At 54.7% G+C, this 19,086-nt stretch overlaps 3 protein-coding genes across 32 annotated transcripts in view; 2 read left to right on the top strand and 1 right to left on the bottom strand.

The window, feature by feature from the left end:
• The first annotated feature begins 392 nt into the window (after window positions 1-392).
• Window positions 393-7,185, top strand: SLC35G2 (solute carrier family 35 member G2). 19 transcript variants are annotated; one of them, XM_067002807.1, is made up of 6 exons: window positions 393-915; window positions 1,666-2,310; window positions 2,846-2,996; window positions 3,936-3,984; window positions 4,117-4,190; window positions 5,385-7,185. In XM_067002807.1, exon 6 carries the CDS (start codon window positions 5,407-5,409, stop codon window positions 6,640-6,642), a length of 1,236 nt encoding a protein of 411 aa, XP_066858908.1. In that variant the 5' UTR covers window positions 393-915; window positions 1,666-2,310; window positions 2,846-2,996; window positions 3,936-3,984; window positions 4,117-4,190; window positions 5,385-5,406; the 3' UTR covers window positions 6,643-7,185. The 19 variants fall into 19 exon arrangements, with proteins under 19 accessions (XP_066858908.1, XP_066858910.1, XP_066858902.1 ...); XM_067002809.1 differs by having other exon boundaries at window positions 4,095-4,190; XM_067002801.1 differs by having other exon boundaries at window positions 2,846-3,238.
• Window positions 7,186-9,016: 1,831 nt separating this feature from the next.
• Window positions 9,017-19,086, bottom strand: part of SCLY (selenocysteine lyase) — a 41,731-nt gene continuing 31,661 nt past the window's right edge. The window contains exons 1-13 of one of the 12 annotated variants that reach the window (XR_010833725.1): window positions 14,527-14,665; window positions 13,670-13,845; window positions 13,495-13,595; window positions 13,257-13,404; window positions 12,753-12,880; window positions 12,459-12,623; window positions 12,041-12,147; window positions 11,880-11,916; window positions 11,428-11,511; window positions 11,194-11,325; window positions 10,953-11,028; window positions 10,142-10,333; window positions 9,017-9,279 (exon numbers count right to left, since the gene is read on the bottom strand). Coding sequence is in view for 10 of the 12 variants with exons in the window: in XM_067002788.1 (XP_066858889.1) it covers window positions 10,016-10,333; window positions 11,194-11,325; window positions 11,428-11,511; window positions 11,880-11,916; window positions 12,041-12,147; window positions 12,459-12,623; window positions 12,753-12,880; window positions 13,257-13,404; window positions 13,495-13,595; window positions 13,670-13,832 (1,383 nt within the window). In the remaining 2 variants the exon portion in view is untranslated. The other 11 variants (XM_067002791.1, XM_067002792.1, XR_010833726.1 and 8 more) reach the window with 11 other exon arrangements.
• On the top strand, window positions 14,651-19,008 carry LOC106039264 (uncharacterized). Its single transcript, XM_067002811.1, has 2 exons — window positions 14,651-14,790; window positions 15,406-19,008. The coding sequence occupies exon 2, from the start codon at window positions 15,439-15,441 to the stop codon at window positions 16,303-16,305; it is 867 nt and encodes a 288-aa protein (XP_066858912.1). The 5' UTR covers window positions 14,651-14,790; window positions 15,406-15,438; the 3' UTR covers window positions 16,306-19,008.

The following is a 19,086-nucleotide window of genomic DNA, read 5'->3' as shown; positions in this document are numbered from 1 at the left end:
GGAGCCGCAATCCTAAACCGCCATCTGGCGGCATTTCCGACCGCCAATGGCGCAGCCGCCGCCGAGCCCGGAGCCCCGGCGCCCCCTGGCGCCCGCCCGCCGCCGCCGCCGCCGCTGCCCCCCGCGCCTCCCCCCCCCCCCCTCCCGCCCGCCGGGGGGGGCGCGGCCGGGGCGGGCACGCGGCGCCGCAAACGTCTTTCGCGCGCAAACGCCGCGCGTGCGCCGCGCGTGCGGGCGGGCGAGCGGGACGGGGGCGAGGCGTCGCCATGGCGACGGGGGTGGGCGGGGCCTGAGGGGGGGCCGGGCCCTGCGGCCGCCCGCGCTGCCGGGGGGGGCCGGGCCGGGCCGGGCCGAGGCGGGCGGGGCGGGGCGGGGGCGGGGGCTCCCTGACAGACCCCCCGGTTTGGGCGGTCGGGGCTCTGTCCGCGCTCGGTGACGCGGAGACGCGGCACGGCGCTGTGCCGCTCCGTGCGCGGTGCTCGCCGCCGTGCCTAAGCAGCACAACCTCCCCGTTACTGCCCCTGTCACAGCCAGATTCCAACAAAGTCCCGTTGCACATAACCGGTCTCACTAAAACCGCCTGGCGCAGCCGGGCCGTGGCGGCAGCGGTGCGGGTGCTGTGCCCCGTCACGCCGCTCGGCGGTGCCGCAGGCATGGCCCCGGCCCGGCCGTGCCGCCCGTGGCTGCCTGCCGCGCCTCACGGCGCCTCGGCCTCCCGCTGCCCCTGCTCCCGCCGCACCTGAGGGCACCCGGCCGGGCTGTCGGGCAGCGGAGCAGCAGCAGCAAGCTCAGGGTGCCACGGGGCCGGGAGCTGCCGCTGCTCCCGGTGAGGAACTGGAAGGAACCAGCTCGGGAGGACGCCGGCGGGCGGTGGGCAGGAGGGAAGCTTTGCGGAGGAGGCGCGGGTTCAGTCAGGTAACGGGAGCCGCAGGGGTGACGGGGCGTCCTGCTGGGCGCTGACGGGGAGAACTGCCAGCCCCCGACAGGGGCTGCCCGCGGCCCGCTGACAGTCGCAGTCTGTCAGGATTCGGAGGGTTTTCCCCAGGAGCGGCAGAGGAACAACCTGCCAGGCCCGCATCTCAGGGCACGGGCAGAGCTGGCTGCTTGTTCCTGACTTCGGGGGGAACGGCAATTGCCGTGCCTGCAAATCTTCCATAACAACTTTTCAGTTGGCTGGCTGATTTTGGCCCAATCTGGCAGAGCTCGAGAGTGTTTTGGTGTGTTTATTGAAAATTATTGGTTATAACCACCAGACAGACCTCGAAGGCTTAATTCCTTCAGGCGTGGCAAGAAGGCGAGCTCAGCCTCCCACCCCTCGATAGGGAAGCGGCGTATAGCCGTGTAGTTCTGCCTTCCCAAGCAGCACGTGTGTAATGCTTTGGGGGCTGCGGTGGGTTGCCTTTTTTATTTAAAGAAGTCATGGAGTGTATTGTATTAGTGATCTGTGGTGTTTATTGCATCCGTTGTGATTAGTTGTTCACCGATGGGAAACCAGTTCACATTTTGACAGCCAGCAATTTCCAAGAGCTGGTAATTTAAATGGGTGTCTCAAGTTGTTGTTTGAATTAAGAGTGTTTGTTTTGTTATATGACATGAGAATTTGACATAGTATTTAATTGTTGGCATTCTATTAAATTGGATTTGAAATCAAATTGTATTTTTCAGAGAACATGCAAATAAACCATCTTAAGTTTCCAGATACAAAGGGAAAAAACAAACAAAAAAATGCCTTCCTGTGATCTCCACAAAAGGAATCAGAAGAAGGAGAAGCAGCAAGTTTTCTGCACAGGCTGTGCTAACTTCCATTTGTTTTAAATTTGTGTTGAGGATTGACAAACATAGATTTGGGTTATGCACTGAACTGAAATTCTTGATGGTTAAGAGAAGCAAGATCACCAAAGAGTACAAACAAATCTCCCGTGTGAGAGATGGCATGACATTTGTCATATATTCACTGCTTAGTAGAGAAAATTAAATTTTGATTTAAGCGCTCCTGTTATTTTTTGTTACTTCTCATTTCCTGCCTTTCTCATGCCTCATCTGTCTGCCCTTCGAGTTCCCAGACCTTCCAACTGTTAGTGTTCGTGGTGCTGAAGGAAATACTGGGTCTGTATAGGACAGCCATTTTGAGTTATGTGCTCATGATCTATTGTTTTCCTCCAGAGAGATCCCTGAATACATTACACAGGTCCAGTACTAAATTTGCAAATGCATGTTGTCTCTTTTCTATTCCCTTTTTTATTATTTGTTGGAAGAAAATGTAATCTAACCTCAGGAGGAAAGAAAGAAAGAAAGCATGATATGCTCATGGTAAGAAATCTTTTTTTTTTCTTTTTTCTTTTTTCTTTTTTTTTCATGAGCCAATAGTTGCAGCATGTACTCATCTGTTTCTTAATGAGATGACTGAGGTTATACAGGCTGGATTCACTGCCGCTCTGATAATAATGCCAGTTGTGCACCATTTGTATTATTTTCCTCGCGCTTTGTCCCTGATCCATACGTTGTGGAGATCAAGAAGGTCTTAATTTTAAGGTGTGGGGAGGAGGGCAAGGCAGAATTGTGAATTTAAAACACGATGGAAATGGTAGGTAGGAAAAGCTGTGCTTGTGAGGGGCACTGCCTTCCTGGCCTCATTCAGTTCATTTTGCATTTGCCTGTTAAAAGAATCTGAAATTAACAGATTGCCTTAAGAAAAAAAAAAAAAAGCAAGTAGTAGATGATAAGACTGGCTTACATTTCTGGTAGGTTTTTTTTGTTTGTTTTGTTTTTTAATTGCTTGATGGGTTGTTCAGACTGCCCACTACTCAGCTCTTACCCTTTTTATTTACTCTCCTTTGCATTTCAGCTGTTTCTTCTCAGGTTTCTTGCCGTATATACGCTGTATATGCATGGAAACTCTGGAGCCCTCGAGCATTTAGTCGTACAGTTTGTTTTGTCAGCTGAGCTGTGCCTAAAAAGGGTTGGCAGCAGAAATGTGAACAGGAGTGCTAACAGAGGTAGCCAGAGGTGTTTCTTGCCCTCAGACCCCTTTAACGTGTACTGATCTCTGCTTCAGCGAGGTATCACAAGGCCAGGAGTGTAGCCTGCCAAAGCAAGAGTAAGGTGGTACCCCGGGATACCTCGCTTACTTGTGCAAGTCCAGCCTGGCCCTGCCGCCTGCTCCAGAGCTGGGATTGGTGCCTGCCCCTCTCCCGTTCCTCGCAGTCCCTACCAGATTCACTCACTCCACCTCTAAGAGGTAGGCGACAGCTTAGCTTGGATATAGCAAGGGGTTAATATCCCTCAGTCCCTGAGGAGAGAGGAAGCCTGTCCCATTCTTATGTAAATTATTTTCCTCAGCTAGGCACAGGCAGTGCTTTGGCTGAGGCACATTATGGATGGAGAAAACGCCAAGGCTGAACCTGGCCCCCGATAGAAGCGTTTCAGTGAAGAGCTCTGGCACCCGCTCTTACGTTGCCTTTTGCTCTGTGGCTCTGCCCCTGTGTCTCCCTGAGGATGTGCCGTCGTGCGTCCAGCCCGATTGTCCACAGCCCGATTGTTCGCTCCCTTGTGGTCCTGCACCTTCGGGGCCTGCCTTGTCTTGGTGCAGGTACCCTGTGGACAGGGACTGCAGGGATCTCCACACCCGTCCCCCGCAGGCACCAGAGAGACCAAACCGCTGTGACCAGCGGCGCTGGGCTGGGCTCCTGGTGGCTGGGTCAGGAGGATGGGTCCTCCAGGGCATCCTCACCTCTGCAAAGGCAGTGAGGCAGGATGGTGGGCACGGGATGATCAAATTTTCTTGCTATTAAACTGCAGGAACCTTACACTCGCAAACCACCATTCATTCTTCAGGTTAGTTCAGTCAGTAAGAATTCTGAGAGATGGTTGAGGAGTGGCTTTAGCAAGGTTACACTGACTGCTTGCTCTTTTCTTTCTTTTTATCTTTTCCATAGTGATGCACTGGGGTTGCCAGTTCCCAAGGAGAACAGCCTCATAGGCATGGTAATGTGTCTCAGATTTTCAACTTTGAACAACAATCAGAACATTTTGTGCCTACCTTGAGTATTACTTGCTGTGCTAAGATCATTGTAACCCGTTCTGTTTGGTATCAGAGCATCTGTTGTTTCTGTTTAGACATCCGGACAAAGATGTAGATGATGGAAAGGTGTTTTCCCCTTCGGGCTTGGAATTAAACCTCTCAAGAGCAGGTAAATATGTTTATTTGCTGGGGCCCAGTGGTGTTTGCAGAAGGCAGGTTACATTCTCCTTGCTGCCGCTTCATTTGGAAGGACTGGTGGTGGAGGGCACTGTGCACAACAAAGTAATCTTGGTGGCATCCCTGTGCCTGTGTTAAACCAACGCCGTGCTGTCATCCTGGGCCTGGGGACAGCGATGGCATGCTCAGGGGAGAGCTGGAGGGAGTCTGGGCTGCAGGGGGGCTCCCTGTGGGCCCCCTGCATGTATCTGTGACAGCAAAGCCCAAGCAGTGCTTGTGCTGATGACCGGGTGCTGTGAAGGGATTGTTTGCTTGTCTTGGGAGGCTGATGCCACTGTGGTGACACAAGCTGCACTGCGTGCATTGCTGCGTGTGTCACGGTGTGCACAAACACAGGCACCGAGGGGAGGGCTCACTCTGGTGTGCGGTGTGAAGTGGACCTTCAGCAGGAGATGGAAGGGCGGTCCTTCTCCTGTGGTGTTTGTAAATCCACCTGTTCCTTGTCTGCCAGCAGGAGGCCTGGTTAGTCATCTGGATCAGCCCTTCCAAATTTTCTCTATGTGAAATAAATAACTAAATATTGATTCAGACTTGAAAAACAAATCTGTTGCAAAATCAATCACTGGAAATAAGATGTGAAAAGAAGAAAGAGTTTGTAACACTGTCAAAGTATTGTTACAAAATTTGTTGTTTGTTCATGTAGTACGCTGACTTGTTCAGGGATCCTTCCTGTTTCCCTGCCAGTTTACAAACAAGGATGTCATCTCCTCCTGCCAAACTTCTTCTGTAATCTTGTAACATTAGCAAGCAATTAACAATATGTGCAATTCATAATTACAGGGTATTTACCATCCAAAATGCTTTAGCAAGAGAACTTCCTCTTAGAATATGAATATACTAGAACATTATGCACCATAACATAACGTGAATGTATGTTATTTTCAAAAATTAGTGACTAAAGTGAAGTTCTGTAGTTGGCTTTTAAGGAGATCCAAATGGCCTGACTATCAAAGGTATTTAGCAGTAACAGACTGGAAAATTAAAGCAAAACCAAGAACAATCTACTAGTACTTGGACTTGGTTCATAAAAATAGCTTGTAAACACTAGCAGCATTTACATACTAAAGAGTCTCTCACTATCCATTACATAAAAAGATAACAGTGCATCCCCATTTTTTTCCTCAAGACCAGGACGTTTCTCTGAGGAAATGGATACATCTTCCCCAAAGTACCCAGTCAAAAAGCGAGTGAAAATTCATCCCAACACAGTAACAGTAAAATATACTTCTCATTATCCCCAGCCAGGAGAAGAGGGATATGAGAATGGTGATGAAGATACTGGAGTATTTATGGAGGATAATCCTAAAAAAAGACTATTGAGTGATGGGAAAAAGAGAGGAAGGACCTTTTTTGGTACGATAGACACCCAGCTCCAGCCAGCACAACTAACAAAAGCCAGTGAGATGGGGCATTTCCAGAACTTTCCCGAAGGAAATATACTGCAGTCGAGGAAAATGTGGATAGTCCTTTTTGGATCTGCTGTGGCTCATGGATGCGTGGCTCTAATTACAAGATTAATTTCCGATCGTTCCAAAGTGCCATCCCTAGAGCTGATTTTCATCCGCTCGGTCCTACAGGTGCTGTCCATTACTGTTGTGTGTTATTACCATGAGCCACCCTTTGGCCCCAAAGGGTACAGACTCCGGCTCTTCTTCTACGGGGTCTGCAATGTTATCTCTATTACCTGTGCTTACACTTCCTTCTCCATAGTTCCCCCCAGTAATGGGACCATCATGTGGAGGGCTACCACTACAGTGTTCAGTGCCATTTTGGCTTTTTTACTGGTAGATGAAGGAATGGCTTACGTAGACATAATTACTGTTGTTGGCAGTGTGTTTGGCGTCTGCCTGGTCATGATCCCCAACATCGTCAGGGAAGAAAACTCTTTGCTGAGCACCTGGAAGGAAGCTTTTGGCTATACCATGACCGTTATGGCAGGCTTGACGACTGCTCTCTCCATGATAGTCTACAGGTCAATCAAAGACAACATCAGCATGTGGACAGCACTGTTCACCTTCAGTTGGACGGGAACAGTGTGGGGAGCATCCACCATGTTCGTGCTTCAGGAGCCAATTGTCCCGCTGGATGGAGAAACCTGGAGCTATCTCCTTGCCATCTGCCTCTGCTCCACGGCAGCCTTCCTGGGGGTCTACTATGCCCTGAGCAAGTTCCATCCCGCTTTGGTCAGCACTGTACAGCACCTGGAGATAGTCATCGCCATGGTCCTGCAGCTCATCGTGCTGCGCATCTTCCCAGGTACTTATGATCTCATTGGGGGAGCAGTTATTTTGGTTAGTGTTTTTTTTCTCGCATGTTATAAACTGTCCTGGAAGAATTTAGGAAGACAGGATTATCAGGAGATCGTGGATTCTTCCATTAAATGAAGCGCAGTTTTGTTGTTCAGTTCTGGTTGCGTGACCACGTGAAAGTGACATATTCCAACTCTGTTGTGTTCTCGTGTACTGGTCAGGTCCGCTCTCTACTGTTTAACTTCACAGCTGATGTAGCAACATTGGTATTTTCAGATTTCCGTGACAGAAGAACTTGTTCTAGTGCGTACAACCACTGACGTTTTTATGTCGTATGAGAAAAGGATATTTGTCTGCAGCACATAGGGTGCGTGAGTGGAAGCACAGCTGGCCTGCCAAAGTGCAGGCCAAGCCATATGCATTTTCCTCCTCACCTTCCTGGGATAAGGCAATACGGAGACAGACGGATTCACTTGTGACTGTCAGTCCCGTGCGCTGTGGTAGTAGGAAATGAACAGTAAAAACATTAAAATGGTCAAGCAGAGCGTTTGTGTCCTCTGTAACACTTCTTCCGCTTTGGCTGTAACGTTCTAAATGAAGAAATGGTAATGTTTCTGTGATGGCTACTTGTGTTTCCTGTGCATGTGTAAACAAAAGAATATATCAGTAAAGCATTTTGTGCTCTGTGGTTAAATTTCTCTCTGAATTGACACAGGAAGCCTTCTAGGGTTTTCTTTTCCCCACCCCCTTGCGTGGGGGAAAAAACAGCCCCCAGAACTGGATCTCCACCTGTGTCCCAGCTGTGAAAGAGGTCTCCAAGAACTAGAAGATCTCTGATAATAAAAAAGCTGGCCCTGGAGCAGAGCAACGTTCTTTCTTTGGAACCACTTTTCCTAAAAGACATTTCAACTACTACGCAAGGGGAAAAACAAGATTTGCATTTGAGACTGAGGTGTGAGCAGTGGTGTTAACGAGGAACAGCCTAATGGGCATCCAGTTAAGCCATTCCCAGGACAGTCAGCCCTAAATGCATTTCCCAACCCAAGGAAACACCGAAGCCCTAGTCCTCTTTCAATGTTTTTTGAAGTCAGCGTGCTTGAGTCTTAACAATTCAGTTACAAAACCCATTAGACTTGTCAATCTGATTTATGGTTAAAAATTTGATTTGAGTTGTGCTAGTGTATGGCTAGTAAACAGCAAGACCAGTGTCTAAGAACGTGTCCGCAGTTGTGCTTTCTGCAATTAACTGCTACGCAGCAGTTGCATTAATCCCTGCTGCGTACCTTTCCGGTTCTGTTGTGAGCTTCGCTAACAGCATGAGGTTGGGCAGGTTAGGCAGCAGCGTTTGCTCTCAGCTTCTTGTCCTCCTGTGAAACCACACAGCAGGAGGATCTGAGCACGCGACGGGTTTGTTCTGCACCCCGTGCCCACCAGGCACAGGAGGACGCCAGGGCTTTCAGTGCTGCTTGCCAGGAATTGCTCTCTTAGGGCATTTGAGCTGGAAAACCACAGCAACGGTTGGAATAGATTAAATATGGGTCTCTGAGCAGGGAGATAAGATATCAACAAGACTCCTTGTTGATAAATGTTAACAGATATAACAGTTAATGATAACAGAGAGCATCACAAACCCCTTGATTCTGACCACCTGCAAACAGAGTAACAAAGATGACACCTCCCGGTGTTCTTTCAGATGCAAACCCAAGCCATTGCACTCAGTGGCCCAGGGACTCCAGGCTCCCAAAACCCCCAGGGAGGCAGGAAGGGGTGCAAGGCCCACCGCGTACCAGGAGGTGTCATCAGTCACCCATGCTGTTCCCCGTATCCAGGATATCTGGGAAGCACCTGAAGCAGGTAGCAGGCACGCTGTGACAAGTTCACACACCCCTGAGCAGTGCGACAGCAGGGGCACAAGTAAGACTCCCCCCTCCACGCCCCCAACCCAAGACTCTGTGGCAGGGGCGCAGTGCTGAGCGTTGGACTGGCACCTGCACTGGGCGCCCAGGCGCAGCCTGGAGCTGAAGCACAGCCCTGAGAAGCGTTTTGGCCAGGGACATCCCTGTGGTTGCCATCCAAAATGGCAAACTTGGGTGTTCAGAGCTCACCTGCCCGTCAGGGCTGCAAGAGGTCACCGTGGGACAGGCCCAGAAGGAAACCAGCAGTAGAGAAGTTGGCGGCTTTGTGCCTACCCCAGGTCCCAGGCAGCCCCAAGACACCTCAGCCCTCTGGAAACGTGCTGGGGGCTGCCCAGAAAGGGCCCCGTGTGCCCCTATCGCTGCGCTGGGCTTCCCGGCTCAAGCAGCAGGGAGCAAGCAGGGAGTGAGCAGGGCCCCCCCGTGCCCACCCTAGGCCTTGCGAGACTGCGGCCCTGCCTGGTGACTGCGGCAGCTCCTCCCTGCTCAGCAGGCTGTGCCTGTGGTCTGGGACACGAGCATTTGCTGAGGGGAGAAAACATCCCTCTAATGACCCCAGCCAGCCCTGCATCCCCCAAAACACCACAAAAAGTACATTTTACTTAAGAAAGAGCCACAGCAGTGGCAACTGCTTTTATTCCTATGAATACCACGGGAGAGCAGATAGCCCCAGATGGATCAGCCCAACTGCCGTGCTCCTCCTGTGTGCGACATGCGTGTCCTCCTACGGCAGTAATCACAGCAAGCGCCTTGGCACGCAGGGATGACACATTTCCTCAGGTGCTGGCACACGCTTAGGGCAGCCACAACTGCTGTTTCCTTTTAGAGCACGTAGAGCTGGCAACAGGAGCTCTGCCCACTGCAGGAAGGACGGGAGGAAAGGGGGAGCAGGTAACGCAATGCTGTGCTGGGAAAGCCATGCCCGCCCCCTTCCCAGCCCCCATGTCCTTTGGGAGGTCAGGGCTCTGGCAGCAGCAGCGCAGTTCCCAGCCCAGCCTCTTGCTGCGCAGTGCCCATGTCGCCCTGGGACAGATGGTCTTTCTTCCTCCAAGCAGTAAGGCAGCGGGCAGGCTTCCTTTGGGGAAAGCAACCAGGGCAGAAGGCTCCAACCCCTGCGGCTTCCACGCCTGCTACGCTCTGGAGGGAGCTGAGCTTGGAGAAACTTTTGAGCACGTGTGAAGGTGCTGGGAACCAGGAGTGCCGGACACTGCGCACCACACAGCGGGGAGTCCCAAGCAGGCTCGTGATGAGCTGCCCCAGCCCCAAAGCCCCCTCCCCAGCACAGCCCCCAGCGTCTGAGAAAGCTTCTCTGCTCGAGCGGCATGCGCTGTGGAGACAAACCAGCCCTGCCGCGATCCCTGCGAGCGCGAGCTGACAGATAGCTAAGCAGAACTAAGCGCTGCCGAAATAGAAATCTCGCTTCCTCCTCCAGCCACCGCTTTCCTCATGTCAATTCCAAACCGCAGGCTGGCTCAGTGTGGCTGGGCCGTCGGGCAGAAAGTTATTCCTGCCAGAACTGGACTCCAAACTGACTCAGCCTGCAGCCACAGGACAGGAAGCGCACATCCTGTGGGCAGGGGCTTGCTGTCAGCTTATCACCATCCTGCCCCTGCACAGCCGCCACAAAAAGGATGGCCACCTCGACCACGCAGCTCTTGCTCCCTGTCCTGCATGCAGCCAGCACCCAAGGGCGAAGCAGAGCAAAATCCCAGCCCGAGAACCTGGGGGACAGCTGGGCAGCGAGTCCTGGGGGCTACGAGGCTTGGTCCTCGCCCAGCTGTGCCACAGCCTGCACGAGGTCCTGCACAACCACGTCCACGTCCGCACGGGTGGTGTCCCGCCCCACGCTCAGCCGCAGGGCGTTCTGCGCCACGTCGTAGGGGATCCCACAGCTGAGCAGAATTGAGGAGGGCCTGAAACACAGGCACGGGGGGAGTGGGTTTAACTGGGAGGCCAAAGAAGCGCACACATCGCCGGAGAGATTCACAGAGCCGTAGGAAGGAGCAGGTCTGGACAGATGCACTCGAGGCAAACCAGGGAAGCGCCCTCCTTACTTTCCAAAGGCACCTGCTCGCACCCAGCTTGTTGCCCTGGGGCAGATCTGGCTCTTCCCCTCTGAAGAGCCGCCCCAGTGGCTTCCAAGGACTGCAAGCTCTGTGTCACCGCTCTAGACCAGCCCAAAAGCACCTGCTGTCCCACGCACACCCAAAGAAGCCCTCTGGAGCCCCCACGTAGGCTTGGCTGGGCGAGCCAGGCACGCAGACAAAGGCAGACTCTGCCAGCGGTGCCACATGCTGAGGAGTGCTTCCAAGCTCAGCTGGATCACCAGAGCCCGTGGGGGACAAAGTCCCTCCCACGTGTTCCAGCCGTGTTTTCTGCAATGACCTCCTGCACTGCTCTTCAGCCTCTCGGGAAAGCTTTGCACTCGCTTTGCTCCAGGCAGTGCTGCCCACAGCCACCCACCGCCCCTCTCCCTGCCTCCCCCCCGCCTCTCTCCTGGGAGGAGAGGCCCTGCCCGAGCTGGCTGCTTACCGATCCCCCTTCTCAGAGTGGCAGGCAGCCCCAACACTGGCGAGGAGGGTCTTGCAGTGAGCCAGCACCCTGCGCCCTGCAGCACACACACGCAGGTCTCCCCGTGCCCAGGCTCCCTCCGAGGGCCGCTGCCCACCTCGTCTCTGTGCCAAGCCGTGGCCAAGCTCCCACATGCCTCAGGCCCGCAGCACCTGCGGCACAGCAGGGGAAGTGTGCGCAGGGGATGTGGGAGCAGAGCTACCTTGAAGGCCTGGGCCAAGGATGGAGAAGTTGCAGGTGTTGCACAGTCGCTTGGAGCCCGTGAACTTGCTGTTGAAGTGGAGCCTCTGCTTCCCAAAGGATGCCTGGAGGAATCAGAGGGCTGCGGACAGCTCTGGGAAGCGAGCAGCTCTGTCCTAGCGTGCCCTCAAGGCCCTGCACCATGCAGACTGAGTCCCAGGGAGGGGAGAGACGGACATGAACCAGATCTGCTCACCTCCAGCCTGGCCTCCAGGTAGTCCCGAACATCCCGCATATGGGCCTCGTAGGCCTCCCAGTTCCTGCTCACGAGCTCTGCAGCCTGAGGAGACCCAGAGAGGTTCCCTCAGTGATCCCCAAGGCATCTCCCTCCACATCCGGCCTCCCAGCGTGAGTGCAGCCCAGGAAGTGCACCCGCCAGGTCCCGTCCCGACAGCTTGCAGTGCAGTGCCAGCTGTGCCTGCCCTGCTGCCAGGGAGACTGCGGGGCAAAACCTGCAGCAAATACTTGGACGCAATTCCTTGGACTGGCACCAGGAAGCCCCATCTCCTTTCCGTGGAGTTCGCCTGCCCTCCCACACCCAGAGCTTGCCACTTCTAGAGGCTGGGGAGTGCAGCAGGATGTGTCCACGCAGGCTCTGCCAGGCAGCAGCCCTGAGAAACCTTTCCCCCGCCACCATCACCCACTCACCTTGCCGAGGCCAGCGATCATTGGGGTGTTCTCGGTGCTGGAAGGGAAGAGGGGGTAGGGACTTGCATTTCTCTGGACTAGAAGTCTGTTCTCCAGCCTCGGGGCACAGACGCTCCCTGCATGGGACCCCTAGCCATTCGGCCACCAAGCGGGCACCTTACCCTGGCCGGAAACTCCTCTCCTGTCCCCCTCCGAAGAGCATGGGGTGCAGTGGGGTGGTGGTGCCGGGGCCGTGCACATACAGCGCGCCGATCCGCGGGCCGTAAAACTGCAGGGAGGAAAAGAGCCGCACCGACCACATGGACACAGCGCCAGATGCCCTGCAGTGGGCACCCTGCCCGACCCCAAAGCTGTCCCCAGGCCTTAGCCACCTCCTGCAGCCCCTCCAAACAAGTCCCCTGACTGGCAAGAGCCATCACCCAGCTTCCCCAGCTCTCATCTGGGGGACTCGCAGCCCCACAGTGATCTCCCAAAAGCCCTTTGCAGCTGCCCAGCTCTGGCCATGCTGTGGGAGTCACCCAAGGTCCCCCCAGCATGGATGTCTGCAGAGGTGAGTGGGCCACAGGAGCAGGGCTGTACCTTGTGCCCCACGATGGTGAGGTAGTCCACCCCCAGCTCCTGCATGTCCACACGCCCCTTGCCAATCATCTGTGCCGCATCTGTGTGCACCAGGATCCTGGGCAGCCCCTCTGCCACCCTTTTCTGGTTGAGGGCATGGATGCGCTGGCTCAGCTTTGAGACAGGCTGGCAGGAAGGAGAAAGGTCTGCATCACAGGGACCGTCTGCAACCCCTTATCAAGGACCTTTTTGTGACGATGTCTCCCGGACACCTTCCTGGCCCCATCCCATCCCGCCTGCTGCCCGCAGACTCACCATGATGACCCCCGTCTCGTTATTGGCCAGCATGATGGAAACCAGGCAGGTGGTCGGCCGGACCGCAGCGAGGACGTCATCCACTTCAGCCTGCCCGCTTCGTGGGGACACAGGCACAAAGGTGGCTTCTGCAAGCCAAGAAACAAGCCCTCAGGTTTGCTGGGCAGCCCCACACTGTCCAGGGCTGCCCAAACTCTGCTGAAAGGGCAGGAGGGCTATGTGGGCAGCTGGCATGCAAGCAGAGAGTAGCAGCATCAGATGCCAACCAGGTAAAACATCCAGCCTGTGGGAACATGGGCACCATGTCAGGAGTCAGTGCCGTTTGAGGGGGAAAAAGAGGAACACCACAGAACAAGCAGGTCCCTGTCCTTGTCTGCTTTTCACCCTTAGCACAGCAAAACTGCCAGTTGGGAAAATCCCCTGCTTTTCATGCTGCAAACCTGAGCCTGGGATCAAACGTCCATGACCTGCCTCTCGCTGTCCCTCTGCCAGCACCCAGCTCACCTGCCAGGCTCTCCTTCACCAGCTGCTCCAGCGGCAGACGGATGGAGTCGTGCTCCACACTTGATGTCACGATGTGTGGCGTGCCCCGGTCCTGCCCCTTGCTTTCTCGGAAGTGCCTGAGGGCGGTGTGGATCACCATGTTGTTAGCCTGGGAAGAGGAACACAGAGAGAACAATTAGCACCCAGAGGGAGCACAGCGCCCTTCCTCTCCCCCCTCCTCACACACGAGCACCCTCACCTCCGTGCCCCCTGAGGTGAAGACGACATCCTCTGGCCGGCCTCCCACCATCCTTGCCAGGCTCTCCCGGGCACCAGCGATGAGCTCCTTGGCCTTCCTGCCTGTGGGGCCAGGCCCAGCCGCTCCGTCACTGCTCCCCACAGCCCCCACACCCAGCCCCTGCCCCACGCCTTACCCGCAGGGTGGGCGCTGCTGGGGTTCCCCCAGGCCTGGCAGGCGGCCTCCCCCAGCGCCTGGGCCACTTCGGGGGCCAGCGGGGTGGTGGCGTTGTAGTCCAGGTACACGCTGCTAGGTGCAGGGCCTGCTGCAGGGCCCGGCGGCTCTGTCCCGGCGCCCATCGCTCTCAGTGCTCTGGGGACAAGGGCGCAGCCATGGGGGCCCTGTGCTGCGGGACAGCCCCTCAGGGCTCCCTCAGGGCTCCCTCAGGGCTCCCTCAGGGCTCCCTCAGGGCTCCCTCAGGGCTCCCTCAGGGCTCCCTCAGGGCTCCCTCAGGGCTCCCTCAGGGCTCCCTCAGGGCTCCCTCAGGGCTCCCTCAGGGCTCCCTCAGGGCTCCCTCAGGGCTCCCTCAGGGCTCCCTCAGGGCTCCCTCAGGGCTCCCTCAGGGCTCCCTCAGGGCTCCCTCAGGGCTCCCTCAGGGCTCCCTCAGGGCTCCCTCAGGGCTCCCTCAGGGCTCCCTCAGGGCTCCCTCAGGGCTCCCTCAGGGCTCCCTCAGGGCTCCCTCAGGGCTCCCTCAGGGCTCCCTCAGGGCTCCCTCAGGGCTCCCTCAGGGCTCCCTCAGTCCCTCGCCCGTAGTAATGGCTCCCGCCACGGCCACACCGCCCTCCCCCATTGGCTACCCGCAGCCACCACCCGCGCAGCGCCCAATCAGCTCCCGCCCTCCTTCCCGCCCCGCACGCCCCCCTCCCCATTGGCCCCCGGCAGGCGGCGCGCGCCTCGTGGCCAATCGGCTCCGGACGAGGGCCGCGCGGGACCCCCCCCGAATCCCCCTCCCCCCCTCCCCCCGTCGCGGGGCGCTGCGAGGCCCGCGCTCACTGTCACGCGCCGCTCCCTCCCCGCCTCCCCGCGCCGGCCAATCCCGAGCCGGGCGGAAGAGGCGGGCGGGCGCGAGGCGGGCTGGCGCTTCGCACTTCCGTCGCGTGCCCGCTGGGCCGCGCGCGCGCCGGAGGCGGGCCCTTCCGGGCGGGGAGGGCGGGAGCGGCCGCGGCGCTGCCCCTCTCCAAGATGGCGGCGGCGACCTCGGCCCGTTCCCCCCGCGCCCTCCTGCGCAAGCTCGGCAGAGCCCCCTCCAAGATGGCGGTGAGCCCCGGGGAGGGAGGGGCCGCGCCGGGCCGGGGGCAGGCCGGGGCCCGGCTCCCTCAGCCCCCTCAGCGCCCCGCGGCGGGACCCGCCCGGGCCCCGGCCCGGCTCCCGCAGCGCCGTGACTCAGCGCCCGGGGCGGCCGGGGGGCGAGGCGGCGGCGGCAGGGCCGGACTGGGACCCCCCGGGCCCTCCCGGAGCCCCCCCGAGCCCCCCGGGCCGCCGGGCAGGGCGGCGGCGGCGCTGCGGGGCGGGCGGGCCCGGGCAGGCCCCGAGCAGCGCCCGGCGAGGCCTGGGGCCGGGCCCTGTGTGTGCCCCGAGCGGAGCCCGGCGCCCGGGGCGGCCGCAGCTTGCTGTAATTTGCAATATTAACGCGAAGTGCCACTCACTCCGGTTAGCGTAACCAAACACGCGGCGTTAGACCTCCGGCGCCGCACAGAGGAGCAGGAGTCCCGGCCTGCAGGCGCCTCACGGGGCCGGGCTCACGCAGCAGCCGCCCCGCAGCACGTTGTAAAGCCCCCGTCCCGTTGGTCTGAGCACGGTTTGTCCTCTGCTTGTTTGCGTTGCAGAAAAAGATGCCTCGTTTCACATACCGTCTTTCAAATTATCTTTCAGATTATGTCATAACTACGGGATAGACGAGCAGTGATGGAATCACTGGATACCGAGGTGAAAGCACGGAAGACTCTGGGAACTGTTGAGTATGTAGAGTCTTCAGGCTTCACCCAGGGAATACTGCCGACGAAGAAGGATGTGGTGCAGAACATGCTGTATTTACTACAGCCTAAAAGAGCTGGCCAGGCCCAGCGCTCCAAAGAGGATGCAGCCCACTTGCTTGCTGAGCACCTGCAAGAGCACTGGTTGGTTTGCAACTTGCACACCATCGGAACACAAAATATAAAGAAACTTATCCTCAAAATGTACGAGGAATTTACACGATTGTATCAGACCCGAAAGCAGAGACAGAACCAGGCTTTTACAGAGAGAGCAGACAAATTCAATGAGAGTTCGGAGAAGCTCTTTGACATATTTTGTACAGACACGCAGACGAGAAATAAACTGGAGGAATACAGTGGAATAAAAATGACTGGCATCGAATGGAAATTTCTTGAAGATCAAAGAAGCGAAAGGAAAATGTACTACGAAGATTTCACGGACAAGCAGGAACTGAAGATGATGGAAAGAAGGCAGAAGATACAATGTCTGGAGCACTTCAGGAAGCTTGCCAGGGAGGAGAAGGAAGGAAACAAATCGAAGGAAATGACGTATAAAAGTGATGAGCAATCGGATGAAGGCACGAGTGTGGAGGAATCCTATCTCGCCGAGGAAGAGAATGGAGGGGCTCCCGCCTCCTCGCTGAGGGGCAGAAGAAAGCGCCGCTGCACTGCCTGGTCGACTGGTGCTGCGACTCCTGCCAGCGATGCCATGCCCCTGGAGTGCCAGCATATACGGATGAGCATCAGGAGAGTTAGGCCTGGGTTCTACGAGACTGTGGAGAAGGTCGAAAACTGCTAGTGTATGCTGTGGTCAGCGAGCAGAGCTGCTGGAGTACGAGATGGCAGTACACACGTTAGGCAAGTTTGAAATCCCAGAATCAATTGGAAGCGAGTGTCGCAGATCCCCAGCCAGAGCTCAGGAACATCCTTCCTCCGGGGAAGGGTGCTGGGACGACAACAACAGCGACAAGGACTAAACCACGTGGACTTGGAAGGATAAGTAGTCGGAGACTAATGACACGAAGACTCAAACGTAGCGGATGATGTAAGGTTATGTAGCACATGAGCCTCTTCTTCCAAGGTCCTGTCTACATCAGTGGGTTTTTGGAAGTCTCTCACCATTTCTGAGCCAGTGGTGGCCTAACAGGACTGATTTACTGCAGGGAAATAACTTGGACTTGTTGCTAATATAAAACAAATGTGCTGAAGAGCCCTTGCTCCTGCCGGTTTCGGTGGGAGGGAGAGGTCTTCAGCCCCTTTCAGCAGAATTTGGCATTTCTGTGAGGAAGGAAGCTAGTTTTCACGTTGTGTTACCTGGTCCTAGAGAGGCGTCCTGTCATGTCGTGGAGGGATTGCTCTTCTGCTTGGGGAGGGAGGGAGAGAGGAATCAGGAGATGTTTGAGTGCTTTGGCTGTAAAAGCAGCGGTGGTTCTGGATGCTTTATTCTGGACTCTATTTTAACGATATTTCCTTGATCAGGATAAACCTTCCTGTAATTGGATGAGTTTTAATACAAAGTCCCTAATCTAGGATCAGAGGTGTGAATCCTAAACCAACTGGCGTAGTCTTACCTTGCCAGGGAGGGGGAGTGGTGTGAAGATAGAGGGAAGGATGCAGACTGCATCGTTCAGTTTAAAATGGGAAGAGTTTTAGAAATCATTACATTATTCTGTTGTCTTAGGATATAGGGAAGAAAAAAACTTCCCCGTGTGTAGCTGTGGTATTTGCAGCAAAAGGCACCGAAGTCTGGGCTTGCTTTTCCTCCCCCTGTAGGTACGTGCAGACCAGTGGGGTAGAAGTGGTAGTTTTCCACCAAGAGTTTGTTTGAAAAAAGTATAATCCTCTTGCCCACATATATCCTCAACAGTGACGTGTCTGTGATTTTAGATACGTGCAGTACAAGGGTATCTGCCGTTCTTAGTTAGGGTTGCTTTACTGGTTTTTAAAGATGAGAGAGTTGAACTTTGTACGGAACCCAGCGCTGGAGATCTCTCTGGTGAGATTTCCAGAGCTTGCCAGATGACATTTAACAACAAAAAGTGAAGTCTCGGTTTGTCCACAGAAATACTCCGGTAGAAAGAGCTCAAACTTGCCTGGTTTTCAAATTTACCTTTCAGTGTGAACGTTGATTTCCCCACTCCAGTATCTCAGCTTTTCCCCGTTTCTTTCCTAGATGTCCTGCATATCATTTTACTGACATTAACTCGTGCTGTTTCATTCTTTAGCTTTTGCTTCCTTTAACAATAAATGCATGTACAAATAATTTTGACAGCTCCTGTTACTTTGATGAATCAGTTCTTGGACTGCTTTGAAGTCCTATGCCAAAGGAGGAATGAAACGCCACTTAGCCGCTGTTCCAATTCAGATGCAGCAGAGCCAGGCAAAGCCCAGGCAGCAGCAGCAGCAGCCCTGGCCTTGCTGCGTAGTCAGGCTGCAGCGTATATCCGCTCTGTCCCTCTGCCTAAGGACGGATCTGTCCAGCTCTGAGTGATACGTCGGCTTCCCAGTGAACTCGCTCTTTATTAATTGCCAGGATCCTTATTCTGTGTCTCTGAGAAGTTCGTGGTAAGTGGCTCCAGAATATCTAGTGAACGCAGTGCATTCCGCGTCACTGCTAGTGTTGTTACAGGTTTAATTGCACGAACCCGCGTTCTGCAACACCCTTCAGCCTCCTCTGCTTGAGAGATCGCAGCCCTCTCTCTCCTCCTCTCTCTGACGTGCTTCACTGACTTCCCCGTGCAAATGATGTCACGTTTAAACTATTTGCCTTCCAGCCCTGAGGTGCTGTACTCTAGCCTCTCACTGGGCTTTTACACCAGCAGCTCTGTTTCAGCAGGGAATATAGCCAAGCTCGGACCTCGCAGAAATAGATGTTTTTGTAATAACTGCTGTAAAACTCCCTTTGTATTAAAAATATAGATGAAGTATAAGTGCTAGCGTGTAAAGTAAATCTGACAGGGTTGAATTGAGTATGGAACACAGCTGTATAGTGCTTTATGATTTTCAGGGATTCAGGGAATTTAAGGTTGTCGAATCTGACTTCCTGTATACCACAGGGAATTACATTTCATTCAGAAGCCCCATACTCAGCCTACTGGTTTCAGTTTAACTGATGTGTCTTGCAGAAAGTTGAGCTGAAGACGTCAGAAGCCTGCTGTCTTCCTCAGTTACATACTTAATCATTTGCTGTTTAATAATTATGACCATCTTCTAGGCTGTGATTCTTTTCATGACATTGTGTACAGGCTGAGCAGAGTTTATTGCATTTAAATCATGTTTGTTTTTTAACTGGGTTTGACTGTGGATAGAGCCAAAGCCTGGCTCTGTTTCTGCTGCAACAGGGGGAAGATTTCTATAATGATGTATTCTGATTACTCTTCTTTGGGACCATGGTGCCTTTTTAATCAGGACAGTAAATCTTGTCCCAGATTCTGTACTTTTGTACGTTAACAGTTGTTGACTTTCCTTTTTTGGTGTGTCCCAAATAAATTAATATAACATACCTCTGGGCTTTTGTTTCTTCTTTCTAAAGGGGGAGGAAAGAGGAAACTGAAGCTAAAATGAATCTTCTCTACTACAG

This window comes from Anser cygnoides, chromosome 9, assembly GCF_040182565.1.
Source record: "Anser cygnoides isolate HZ-2024a breed goose chromosome 9, Taihu_goose_T2T_genome, whole genome shotgun sequence".
Lineage (NCBI taxonomy): Eukaryota > Metazoa > Chordata > Aves > Anseriformes > Anatidae > Anser > Anser cygnoides.
This window is presented reverse-complemented; position numbering and strand designations above follow the sequence as displayed.